At 32.2% G+C, this 12,102-nt stretch overlaps 2 protein-coding genes across 2 annotated transcripts; one reads left to right on the top strand and one right to left on the bottom strand.

The window, feature by feature from the left end:
* Positions 1 to 4,852: 4,852 nt before the first annotated feature.
* Positions 4,853 to 7,749, top strand: LOC125811853 (probable protein ABIL1). The gene is made up of 8 exons (XM_049491401.1): positions 4,853 to 4,936; positions 5,752 to 5,834; positions 6,364 to 6,511; positions 6,658 to 6,757; positions 6,847 to 6,883; positions 7,081 to 7,226; positions 7,322 to 7,386; positions 7,473 to 7,749. The coding sequence occupies exons 1-8, from the start codon at positions 4,853 to 4,855 to the stop codon at positions 7,569 to 7,571; spliced, it is 762 nt and encodes a 253-aa protein (XP_049347358.1). The 3' UTR covers positions 7,572 to 7,749.
* Positions 7,750 to 7,901: 152 nt separating this feature from the next.
* LOC125811453 (rho guanine nucleotide exchange factor 8-like) lies at positions 7,902 to 11,844 on the bottom strand. The gene is made up of 7 exons (XM_049490947.1): positions 11,444 to 11,844; positions 10,835 to 10,951; positions 10,569 to 10,723; positions 10,215 to 10,289; positions 9,537 to 9,803; positions 8,897 to 9,217; positions 7,902 to 8,396 (listed from the first exon to the last, which is right to left on the bottom strand). Exons 1-7 carry the CDS (start codon positions 11,718 to 11,720, stop codon positions 7,947 to 7,949), a joined length of 1,662 nt encoding a protein of 553 aa, XP_049346904.1. The 5' UTR covers positions 11,721 to 11,844; the 3' UTR covers positions 7,902 to 7,946.
* Positions 11,845 to 12,102: the final 258 nt, after the last annotated feature.

Below are 12,102 nucleotides of genomic sequence, written 5' to 3'. Positions count from 1 at the left end.
AGATTTTTTTTTTTGCGATTTCTTTAATGTATACTATAAATAGAGGAGTATATCAAATTGCCAACAAAAGACTTTGGTTTAGCTACCCTCCCTAGAGCTCTCACCCCTTTTGCTTCCTTGGTGACTCAAACTCGCAACCTTTGGATTGGAAGTGAGGGGTGCTTACCATCCGAGCAACTCCCTCTCGTCAGCTAAAAAAAAAAAAAGTATTATTTTGCATACCATTTATTTTTTTACATGTGAAAGAGTTCATAAAATACTATGCATTAATAGCAACAAACGTAACTGTTGCATTATATATATGTATGTATATGAAAAAGCAATAATATAACAATAAATATTATATTTCGAATTCATAAAGATAAGTATTTTACGTATTGTTGTAAAAGGAATAAAAAGGTTTTATATAATGTTATGTATCGATTTTTTTAATCAGTATTGTAAAAATATAACGGGCTATATGCAATTGAAAACTTAAAAAGTTAGCTAATGTAGAATTGTGGACGGTATTTTTGTCCCTTTAAAAAATCTCTCTAAATTACAATTTTCAATGACTATTTCAACAACTAGTACACTTCAACTTCAAACTAATTAAGGTTGACTAGATGTATAAAGTCACTTACAATATATTTCAATACAAGATTTAGCTATTCATATATTATAGTTATTATTTCATTTTTATTATGTATAAAATAATATATAGATTCTCTCGTAATATTATATGTACGATACGAAAGAGGTGATCTCGTTATTTTTGCTATGCTTTAATTTGCTTTTATTTGTGCCCTTGATGGTGAAGATGTAAAAGTAGGAGCACTCTGCAAAATAAGAAATGTGTTATAAGTCGATAGTCACAAGTTAAATCTATGGTGATAAAATTCACAGATAAAGAACAAATATAGAAAGATTCTTTCATGTATCATCTGTTATTGACACGATGAATAATCTATTGAAGTAACTAGTAGTAACATCTTCCAAGATATATCATTAGTCATTACTTATTAATAGTGACAAATTAAAGTTGCCTAGATAAGATAAGGGACAAGTAAAAAGATCTTATTTTATAAAGTTATTACCAAGGGAATACCCTTTGCTGCTCTTTCTTCCAACAACTTTGATGGCTTGAAGAAATTATCATATAATTCTGAACATTTTTCAAGACTTCTGCCAAACCTTCAAATGGTAGCAAGGACAAGTCTATGGAGTGCAATTGTAAAGCTGCTAAACCTGCTCTGGTAGGTGGTCACGATAACAGAGGTGCAGAGTTCTCATTCAATGACATGCTACTAGGTTATTTTTGTCCATGATATATATCAGACACTTTGGCAAGCAACAATCTAGTTTTTGCAATCAAGATTATTAGAAGCAAAAGCTACTCTCTCAAGAAACACAACGTCATATGAACATCAAGGCACCTGATCGAGTAATTGACAGAAAGTCTTAAGTTGTCATTTGAGTTTAGTGTACTGTACTTTATTATCGTAATATCTATTCCTATATTATAAAGGAACATAGTTCATTTCAATTGTAATTGTTGTGAAACCGAGTTCAATGGCTAGAGTTAGTTGTGATGTGTTTGATTGAAGTCTATGTTAACTAGATGTAGTTAACAATATGATTATTGTTTTGAGTCTTGTAATAGAGGTGTTACAAAGTGTAGGATTAAGGGCTCGTTTGGTGTGAGGGATTAGAAATAATAGTGATGGGATAAAAAATAATTATGTTGTTTGGTTGGCAAGTCCGGGATAACTTATCCCGGGATTAATAATTAGTACCGGGATAAGTTATCCCTTCCCATGGGTGGTATAGTAATCCCGGGATAACTTACCCCGAGATAGAATAGGTAAATGACAAATATGTCCCTTTAAATCCTTTTTATATATCATTTTTTACATTTATGTATATTTACATTTTTTTTAATACCATGTATAATAATATTTACTACTCCTTATTTTTATGATAATTATACATATTTTTCTATTAAAAAATTATACTATATAAATATAATTTTTATTTATGAATTTATTTGACTAATTCTTATGTTTATTTTATTTTGATTTCTCATAAATTTTCTTCTCTTTAATAAACTTAAGAGGAAAGTTCTATTTCTAAGCTAAATAAGAAAAAAGTTATATTTTTAAATACTCATGGTACTTATCATGGGAATACATAAACAAAAATATTTAAGTTAAACAAAATAAAAGTTTTATTTTAAAAAATGAATAACTAAAGCTCACAAAGAAAAATTTAAAAAGTTTAAATAAAGTGAAGGGTAATTTTGTAAACAAACAACTTGTTCTTAAAATTTATCAATATATATTATTTGGAATATAACAAACCAAACACTCAATAAGAAATAATCACAGGACAACTTATCCCATCATAACTAATCCCAACATAACTTATCCCAACATAACTTATCCCATCATAACTCATATTCAAACCAAACGACCCCTAAGAGTTTAATCCTTTGTGATTACCTACCGGAGTCTGTATTCATTTGTTTGAAGTTAGTGGAGTTGTTGTGAAAGCATGTGTGACAGATTGTGGCTTTCTCCTCCCTCGAATGATTTACACTATGATATTGAAAGAGAGGTTATTTTTCTAAAACTTTTCGATGAAATCAATTTACACAATGATATTGAAAGAAGCCCATGTCTTCACTTGGGCCACGTGGCCCAAATCTGAGCTTGGATGGAGCAGGCCAGAAATTAGCCCATCAAGCCCTATCTTAATGCCCCATTTGAGTTACAAGCCCACTTACAAACAATAACTGGAGAATAACACTCTCAATTTATGTAAAATATAATTTAATTTGACGCGGAGTTTAAGAAAGAAAAAAAAGACTTCTGAAAACTTGTGGTTTGAAACAAGTCATAAATACTTGTCTGACTGATTATTAATCATTTCATTAAGGGTAAAATAAGGATTTTAAAGTTATTTTGTTATCAAGTATAAAAATATGTTATTCTTCTTTATACTCACGAAAAAAACGTGTCACATACTCGGATAAATTAAAACAAAGAGAATATAAACAATTATATTTTCTTCTTAGGTAGATGAATGTATAGACAAGGGAATAGACTTTTTATGGGATATAGTTTGATCTTCATGCGATGTCTCGGACTCAAGTTTTGGGCATGAAATTCTTTTAGTTAGAGCGTTTTTTTAAAAAAATAAATCTTACCGAATTGGTTACCTCGATTTTTGACTATTTTTATTTTTTGTTACCTCGACTTCAATTTGCACACAGTTTTCCTGCATGTGCTTAGCATTTGGACCTTAACATCCTCTCTTTTTCCAATTTTTTGGAAAGATAGCTGCACAGAAAATAATAAAATTTAACTTATATTATATAGTTTTAAAAAAATGAAAAATATTACTTTCAATAAAATTCTTTGACACAATCACTAAGGAAGTCCTTTCAAGGACGATTCCCATGTATAACGCACGTATAGGATAGAAACGTTATTATTGATAGACTCTTGATTCAAAACAAACGTAATTAAAGTAGAATTGAATGAAAAAATAACAACGAACAGATTAGCAAGATAAACAATCAAATAAACAACAAGTAAGTAATAGTAAAAAATTGAAGAATGAAATACTACGCAATACGCACATACTAAATAAAGAGAAAGGTAAGAAGAGGAGACCCCGTCTCTTCCACATACAAGTACAACAATAACACTCAGGCACTCAGCTATCTATGAATCTTCTACCATAATCTTCAATCTTTATAACTCAATAAAATACAAATTCAACTTAAAAGATAATACTCCTCCTTTCTCAATTTAATTGTCTTACTTTTGTTTTGGTGTGTCCCAAAAAAATGTCTCCTTCTATATTTATTAAGTTTTTAAATTCTAATATTATACCTGACAAATTTAAGACCATAAAATTTAAAAATCTATCGACATCTTTAATTTAAAATTACAAAAAAATTTATTTTTTTTTTAAAAAATTCTTGTCCAATCAACCATTCTAAAATTTAAAAAAAAGTGAATAGCAAAATAGTCACGAGACTACAAAAAGAATTTGTCTTTTAGGAGGTCACCACAGTCCATTTCCACAAAATTCTAATAAGAGAATCCCTCTTAAAAGCTTTTTGTTTTTTTTATTCATTTAATATAAAATGAAATTTGAATTATTTGTCACGGGATTTTATTATACACTAACCGACAACCCCTATGTTCTCCATATAATCTAAAGCATAGATAAATCCAAAAAAAAAGAAGCAATGGATGTTTTTTTCAGTCCTCAAAATGATTTTAAATTTATGATATTTATTTAAGTATATTTAATCTTTAATAAATTAAAATATATAATTTTTATCTATTTACTTGTGATTATTAATTATTTATCACTTAATTATCATATATTATGCTAAATTTGTATTCATGTTACTTCATATTTAACGGTAATATAATTTTTAAAAAGTTCAAACATATATATTTCTGACATAAATATATCAAAAAACACATCTTCACACTTTAACGTTGAATTATATATCATCAAGGACCAAAATCACCCACATGAATTGTGGATTAAATGGAAAAAATCTTATCAAAAGCGTCATCGTGCTAAAGCGTAGTTATTATAAAAATAACCTATATATTTTATTTATCTCATTTATATGACACACTTTTCTTTTACTATAACTGTAACGAAAATAGTAAAATATCTATAAAATATTTTAGATCACAAGTTTCGAGATTTTTCTCGTTCTTAGTTAAACACATGTAACATTGTAGAGACGCAGTACTTTTTTTCACTTTTTTTGGACATATAAACAGCACCTGGTATCCATTTATAATTTCTTGCTTATTTGTACTTAATTGCAAGAATTAAAATGGAGGAGGAATTTAATTCATCACCCAAAAGTTATACAGAAGTTGAAACTGATGATTCAACTAACTTCAACAACTCTCTGCAAGTAAGTAATTAATATCTATATGATTGTAATATGATGAGTACTTGTTTGTTTGAGTGACAAAGCTAGAGGGTTCATCTTAATCTTGTTCGCTTGGAAATTACATTGTATATATAATGTTACTTTTTTTAATGTGTGTATCTTAGATAATGAACTTGTCAGGTGAAAATTCTGTCTCTGCCATTGATTTGCTTGTTGTTGTATTTTTTATCTAAATTTTAGGTGCTAGAGTATGAGTGTGTGTGTGTGTGGTGTTTCTTGACAACAATTTCTTGTGATGAGTACTTTTTTGTTTATGTGGTGGAGATAGAGGGGAGGAAGGAGTTTATCTGAACTTCGTTTGCTGGAAAATCACACTGTATATATAATGTTGAAAGTTTTGAGATAAATAGCCAAAATCACACTTGGCTATCACTTTTTTGCGAGTTTCAAAACTATCAATTGTTCGATTTTTCTACGTACCTAAACTATCACCATATGTGTATTAAAACACACCTAGTTGAGTAGATGTATAGGTGTTGGTAGTTGAGATAAGAAAATAGAACAACTAATAGTTGGCTTAATCACATAGTTAAAGTGTGAAACTTGTGGAAAAGTAACGGTTCAGGTGTGTTTTTGACCATTAACTCTAATTCTTTTTAGTGTTATATAGTAAATAATGAACTTCCTAGTGAAAATTCCGTCTCCGCCACTATTTTTTTTGTTGTTTCATTTTGTCCAAATTTTAGGTACTAGAATATGTGTGATGAAAGTGTGTGGTGTTTCTTGACAACAATTTCTTGTGGAGATTACAATTTTTTTAATTTTTTTTTTTGCAGGAACTCAAGGATTTGTGCTCTCAGCTTCACAATGCTGCAGATTATTGTGAGAAAGCATTTGTAAAGGCAGAAGAGAAAAGAGAGTGAGTACTTCTTTAGTTAATTTCTTCGCGTATTGTCACTGAATTTTATCCACTATAGCAGTTAAGTTACGAAATTATCTTTTGTCACATTGAAGTAACTGAATTTTCCGCAATATAACAGTAAAATCATAAAATTATTTTTTCTTCAATGTGACGATATGTCAAAGTTCCCTTAACGACATCCTTATATGCAATCTTTCTGTTGTTCGTTCTAGTACATTCAAAAACAAAAACAGAAGAGCATAAATAATGACAATATTTAAGATAATTTGAAGTTAAAACGAGCATTTGTCATGCGCGTTAGTGGAAAATGACATGGAAGGAAGTTGTCCCGAAGGACTTAATATAAGAAAATGATATAATAGAGGCGATACCAATTAGTTAGGACTAAGTTTTGGTCATGTTAGTTCGTACGTTTACTTTAGGTCTTATGTCTTAGACGTCTATTAGTCCTGTTAGAGAACGTCTATAGTTGAATCCCATCTTGTCTGAGACTGAGACGTACTACTTGTTGTTGTTGTTGCTGCAGTGTACTGGAGAACACAAAAGAGTATCTCTGCAGAGCTGTTGTTACAGTTGTCGATCATTTAGGATGTGTCTCAGCTAAACTTGAATGCAAGATTTCAACGATTGACACAGCTTCTGAAACAGAACTTCGAATTGATGGCTTGACTCAAGTTTGTCATTTCTACTCATACTTTTTTTTATACTGTCTGTGTATATAACTTAACGCCTTTACCAATTTCCCACCTTATTATACCTTCTCTTCTTTACTTATGATAATTTTTACTAATATTTTTATGTTTTGGTTCGATTTAAGTAGAGGCTCGCGACCTGCCAGCAATACTCTAACAAGCTTGCTCTCACTAGTCTTTGTTGGAATACTGATTTAGCAACATTTGATCATCGCTATATATCACCACGTAATTTTTCAATCCATTCAATGAGAAAGTCAGTAATAACTCTGAAACCAAACATAACTATATACTAATATTTCTGTTTTCTAAACCAGCAATTGAAGATCTCAGGAGAATGAAACAAATGTCAAGGTAATATTTTTATCCATTTTACCTGATTTCAAGTTATGTTGCTCGGACACTTGAAAAATGCCACAGAGTGCATGTCGGATCCTCTAAAAGTAGTGCATTTTTGGAGGATCCAGCATAGGTTCTGCAACATTTTGAAGAGTCCGAGCAACATAGATTTATAGGGAGAGTAAAAGCCTAACGGACTTATACGAATGAAGGGGATTTGGTATGCCAATTGACAATAAGACTCTACACAAGGATAGATTTGAGGCAGAGGAAGATGTGCCACTATTTTTGTACACTTACAACTTTAAGCCTTCTCTACTTGAAGATTCGAAGCAAAAGTCTAGCTTTTCGCCTCCAGGTAAGAAGAAGACACATTTACAAAATGGGAAGTTCTCAAATTAGAGTTTTTTGAAAGAAATGTTCATACTTCAATGTTCAAATATGGATTTTCAGTGCTTCCTGTTCTGGACGGACTATCTGTTGTACCAAAATCACAAAATTCCAACTTTGAGTTTCAGGTACACATATATCAGTTTTGTATATATATGGAGAGTGTTGAAAAAACACCATGTTCATGTGTTTTTTTTCTCTCTTGTGAATGCAGGAGGCTCGAAAGCAAAAACGAAACATATTGAGTTGGAAACCAATGCATAATAAGGATATCAGGTCACTCATTAGACGTGGTAGAAGAATAGTAACATGAATTTGTGAAGAGTCTAAAGACTGCCACAAAACTTCCCTTCAAGATATTGTAGGCCTCAAGTTACCAGGTTTAAAGATATGTATTATTACTCTTGTTTTGCAAATTATGTATATTATAAAGGGAGATTATGCTACAAACCATTTTCAACAAAACATAACATGCATTTTGAACTTCCCTATCCACAATGGAAGGAAGATCACTCACATACTTCGAACACTAACCACGTCGAACTCCTTAAAAAAGGTAGGAGTTTTACACACAGGTGAACTTTCTAACTACTTTAGATTTTGTTACTATTCCTATTCCTCCTATCACCCTGACATTGTTCTCGTTTCTTTTTTCGTTCCTCAGTATCGTTGCCTAGAGCTGTTAATGTCAAGATGTTGGACTTTTTAGGCCACTTCCAATCTTTTCAGTGTAGGAAAGTTTCTTGGGAGTAATACTAGCTAGTTTTCCTATGCAATTGTAGTCATTTTCACCTTTGAAATAAGCTTCCAAGTTACCCGTTGAACGATTCTTTTTCATTCCTGTGTCTCCTAGCTCTTCACTCCAACCAATGAAATCAGATAAAGTCGGTGTTTCTGCTGCTGGTGTTTGTGCAGCAGAACTTAACACCTCTGCCTCTAGTTCCCTAGGACTTGACATACCACTTAGTGGAAATTGAGGTGAGGAATCAGCTGATGAGAGGTTCAACTTTTCAATTGCAAGTGATGGATCTTGTGTTAGAGAGTCAGCGTATAGGACATCTTCGATACGCGACATAACCGTGTTAGCTAGGCTTTCTAACACCCTTGAATAGCTCTCCAAGACAGAATGTCCTATATCCTGTACACAATAATAAAAGTAGAACCAAACAGGTTATGATTTTGTGAGTAATGTAGAATTATTCTCTTTCAACAATACTTATCACTCTCTAAGTTTCATTATACATGAAGGTGTTTGATTAAACATGGATTTTAATAAAGAAAGACGGACTATTGGAACTCGTGGTTTTAAACATGCCATGACATTTTTGTGGCTACAAAATCATGCCATTAGGGATAAAGGGCAGCCCGGTACACAAAGAATTGCATGTTCACGCATTATCCAAGGAAGGGCTGCACCCTAAGGGGATGTAATGTAGGCAGCCTTCCTGACGCAAGCATCAGTAGCTGATTCCACGGCTCGAACCCCGAACCTATAGGTCACACCGAGACAACTTTAGGCTCTCCTTCAAAATCATGTCATTAGGGAAAAAATGGAAAATTATAACTTTAATTTTCTTTTTTGGAATAGACTAAAAGGGAAAATGTGCCACGTAAAATGGAACGGAGAAAGTATCTTACGTTGTTATATTCGATTTTGCTGATGTCAAGAGAAGATTGAGTGATTCCAGGAAATTTTTGTTTTAACAAGAGTAAGATAGCCTCTGCTCTTTCTTCAAAAAGCTCTCTTTTCTCTGCACTCACAGCTAAACCCCATGTAGATTTTCCATCTTTAAGGTGCATTTTCCTCTGCCAAATCACTATAGATGCCTCAATTCTGTCCTTAAGATCAAGAACTTTGTGTTCTGTAGACAAATCCATTGTTGAAAGGAATTGTTCGGGTTCAAAGAACTCAATTGTGATGCTCTTGTAGATTGAATCACCAAGACTTGATCTACCATTCTTGATGAAATCAGATAAATCAATAACAGAAATGTCAGTATCTTCGAGCCGAGCACCTTACAGAAAACAGGTTGATTTCTCAGACGGTCACTCAACTAATAATTCTCATCTCAGAAAGTCGATTCCAGTTTTCTCCAACAAAGAAAAGTGACTTTCTGAGATAATGACTATTAGTCGAGTGATCATATGAGAAATATAACTCAATATAAAGCTATGTTGCTTAGACTCTTCAAAAATATTGTCAGGTGAAACAACATTTTTGGAGTGTCCGAGCGACATTGATAAAAAGTGTATGCAAGAGAGTGTCCTTTTTACTTACCTTAGGAAGAGATTCAATGTAGTTTTCAGGAATTTCCATTTCTGAGAGTATTTGTGCATTAATAGCCATTGATGCTCTATGTACTTGGTTCACACAATCTTTCTGATATTGCAGCCATTTTCGACATGTATCTGAGAGACCCTCTGGTGGAACCTTGATTGTTGGTAGCCACCATTTATCATCCCTCTGGACACCTTTCTCAGATTCATCAGCATCTTTTGAGACATACCAGAACTCGTTCTCGTCTTTAAAATTTTCCAAGCAATCCTGTTAAGCATCATGAAATTATCCGTCATTAGAGATAATGCAGCTCATGTACTCCCTCTGTTCAAATTTATATGACATTCTTTCCTTTTTAGTCTGTTCTAAAAAGTGACATGCTCTTATAACCATAGAAATGCCATAGCATATTTTAGACAACAAGTTCTAAGGGTACTCTATATGTGTCTAAAGTCTTTCTTTATTAAACTTCGTCCATAGCCATATAAAATGAAATGGAGAGTAACAGATTAATTTGCTTGGACCCTCCAGAAACATTGGCACACTCGTGTCGGATCCTCCAAATATGCATAGCTTTTGGAGGATCCGACACACACCAGATGGTACTTTTTGAAGAGTCCGAGAAACATAAGAACTAATCAAGTAATGGCATAACAAGGGGGCAATGCAGGTACTCACAATGAGCATTGCATCAAGCTTTTTCAAGGCTGGGATGTTCATGAACAAATCTCTTCTTTGTTGTGTCACCATTACCTGCCAAATCACAATCAAGATTTCAGTTCTTTTTCAATGATCACTATTTCTATTCTAAGGTCATATGCCCGGTACGGAGGAAAACAAGTTCCTTAAAAATGAAGAAAATGACTTTCCTAACGGAAGTAGGAAAAACAAGTTCCAGAAGTGACATTCCACATTGATTGTCTCCTGCCCGCCCTCCAACACACCTCACCTTCACCCCACCTCCCACATTTTCCTTTGTACCGAACACACCCTAAATCTTAAATTGTAAAGGAGAGAGATATAATATAGGACCTCAATATTTGTTCCATCCTTAGATTTTTGTTGAGAAGGAACAAATTCAACAATGTAATCTGATACAGATAAAAGCCAGTTGATTTCTTTTTTCCATCTTCCTTTTCTCTCTTCAGACATTGGCTCCAATTTTCTTTGTTCTCCAAAAACAGAAGCTATATGTTTTACATACAGAAAGAGTTAGTACTATTTTCTTCATATATCTAAACATTTCTCCGAACAAAAAATTGGATGAGATTTGATCACATTCTGGTGAAAATGATCACCTGCAAGATTAGTAATGGCATTTGATAAAGCTAGAGCCGATGAAACGCCCTTTCCTCCACCTGACATGTCCTCTCCTAAAAGTAGCTTCGCGAACCTTTCTTTCATCTTCTCCATTTCTACATCCAAAACAGAGAAAAAACATGCATTTACATCTAACTTGGACAAAGGAAAACATGTATTTCTACATGTTTATGAAATGAATATCATGTAAAATGGTGCAAAATTGTAATTCAAATCTGCAGAGACGAATCCAGAATCTAGAGACAATGAATTTGAAATGAACCTAATCTTATTATATGTATATTTCAATTTCTTTTTTGCATATGTATACATAGTTCGAGTTGAAATGATCATGATCATCAATGAACCCGTCTTAGATTCACCTTTTTTATTAAAAAAATGATGACATGTAAAATGGTACAATATATAAGCATGTTTATTGTAATTCAAACATGTAGAGACGAATCTAGAATCTAGAGACAGTGAATTAAGAATGCAGGATATGATCTTAGAATATATATATATATATACATTCTAATTTCTCTTTGCATATACATTTTAGTTTCTTTTTGCATATGTATACATAATTCGAGCTAAAAGGTACAAACCTGAACTTTGTTTATCCTTGTGGATGTTTCTTGATCTTTCTCCTTCCTTGGCGAATCGCGAAACATGATCAACAGACTTATTTAAAATGCTACTTAATTGTTGTAATTCTAATGATGAAGATGATTTTGCACCTAATTGACTCCTAAATTTCATATCTTTGCCATGTCCAGTATTCTCTAACACAACATGATGATGACTATGTCCATGTCTTCCTTCAAAAATCTTCCTAATATTGAAAGATCTTGACTTTGAAATCTTATATATTTCTCTAACCATTTTTTTTCTTCTTTTTGCCAAATCAATTATGTAACAATGTCACATGGAAATAGAAAGAACAAAAAAATTAAACACTTAACTTCTCAAAGGAAGGCAAAATGATATGATGAATATGGAGAAATGGTTTTTTTTTTCCTTGCTTTTTGATTTGATAACATTAAGGAAGGGATATAGTGGGGGTTAGTGTTTTTTATGCTAATTATGGTTAATGAATTTTTATTTTATTTTTGGAAAGTGGGGTGCATGTTTGATGAATGGAAAAGGATAGGGGTAGGTGAAAAATTAAGTGGAAAAATAAATATTTGAACATTTTTTTGTTCTATTTTGGATTTGTTAATGGTTGATTTTTTTAATGATAGCAAAAAGGACGGGAAAGCATACA

The sequence above is a fragment of the Solanum verrucosum genome, unplaced genomic scaffold (genome assembly GCF_900185275.1).
Source record: "Solanum verrucosum unplaced genomic scaffold, falcon-dt-bn FXZP01000238.1, whole genome shotgun sequence".
Taxonomy (NCBI): domain Eukaryota; kingdom Viridiplantae; phylum Streptophyta; class Magnoliopsida; order Solanales; family Solanaceae; genus Solanum; species Solanum verrucosum.
Note: the sequence above shows the minus strand (reverse complement) of the source record. Positions and strands in the feature narration are given on the sequence as shown.

Coding starts and splice junctions, on each gene's coding strand:
- LOC125811853 (XM_049491401.1), top strand. CDS start 4,853: ATGGAGGAGGAATTTAATTCATCACCCAAAAGTTATACAGAAGTTGAA. Junction 6,512..6,657: donor GAATTGATGGCTTGACTCAA/GTTTGTCATTTC, acceptor CGATTTAAGTAG/AGGCTCGCGACCTGCCAGCA. Junction 7,387..7,472: donor ATTCCAACTTTGAGTTTCAG/GTACACATATAT, acceptor TTGTGAATGCAG/GAGGCTCGAAAGCAAAAACG.
- LOC125811453 (XM_049490947.1), bottom strand. CDS start 11,720: ATGGTTAGAGAAATATATAAGATTTCAAAGTCAAGATCTTTCAATATT. Junction 9,804..10,214: donor AGCTTGATGCAATGCTCATT/GTGAGTACCTGC, acceptor GATGCTTAACAG/GATTGCTTGGAAAATTTTAA. Junction 9,218..9,536: donor ACATTGAATCTCTTCCTAAG/GTAAGTAAAAAG, acceptor GATTTCATCAAG/AATGGTAGATCAAGTCTTGG.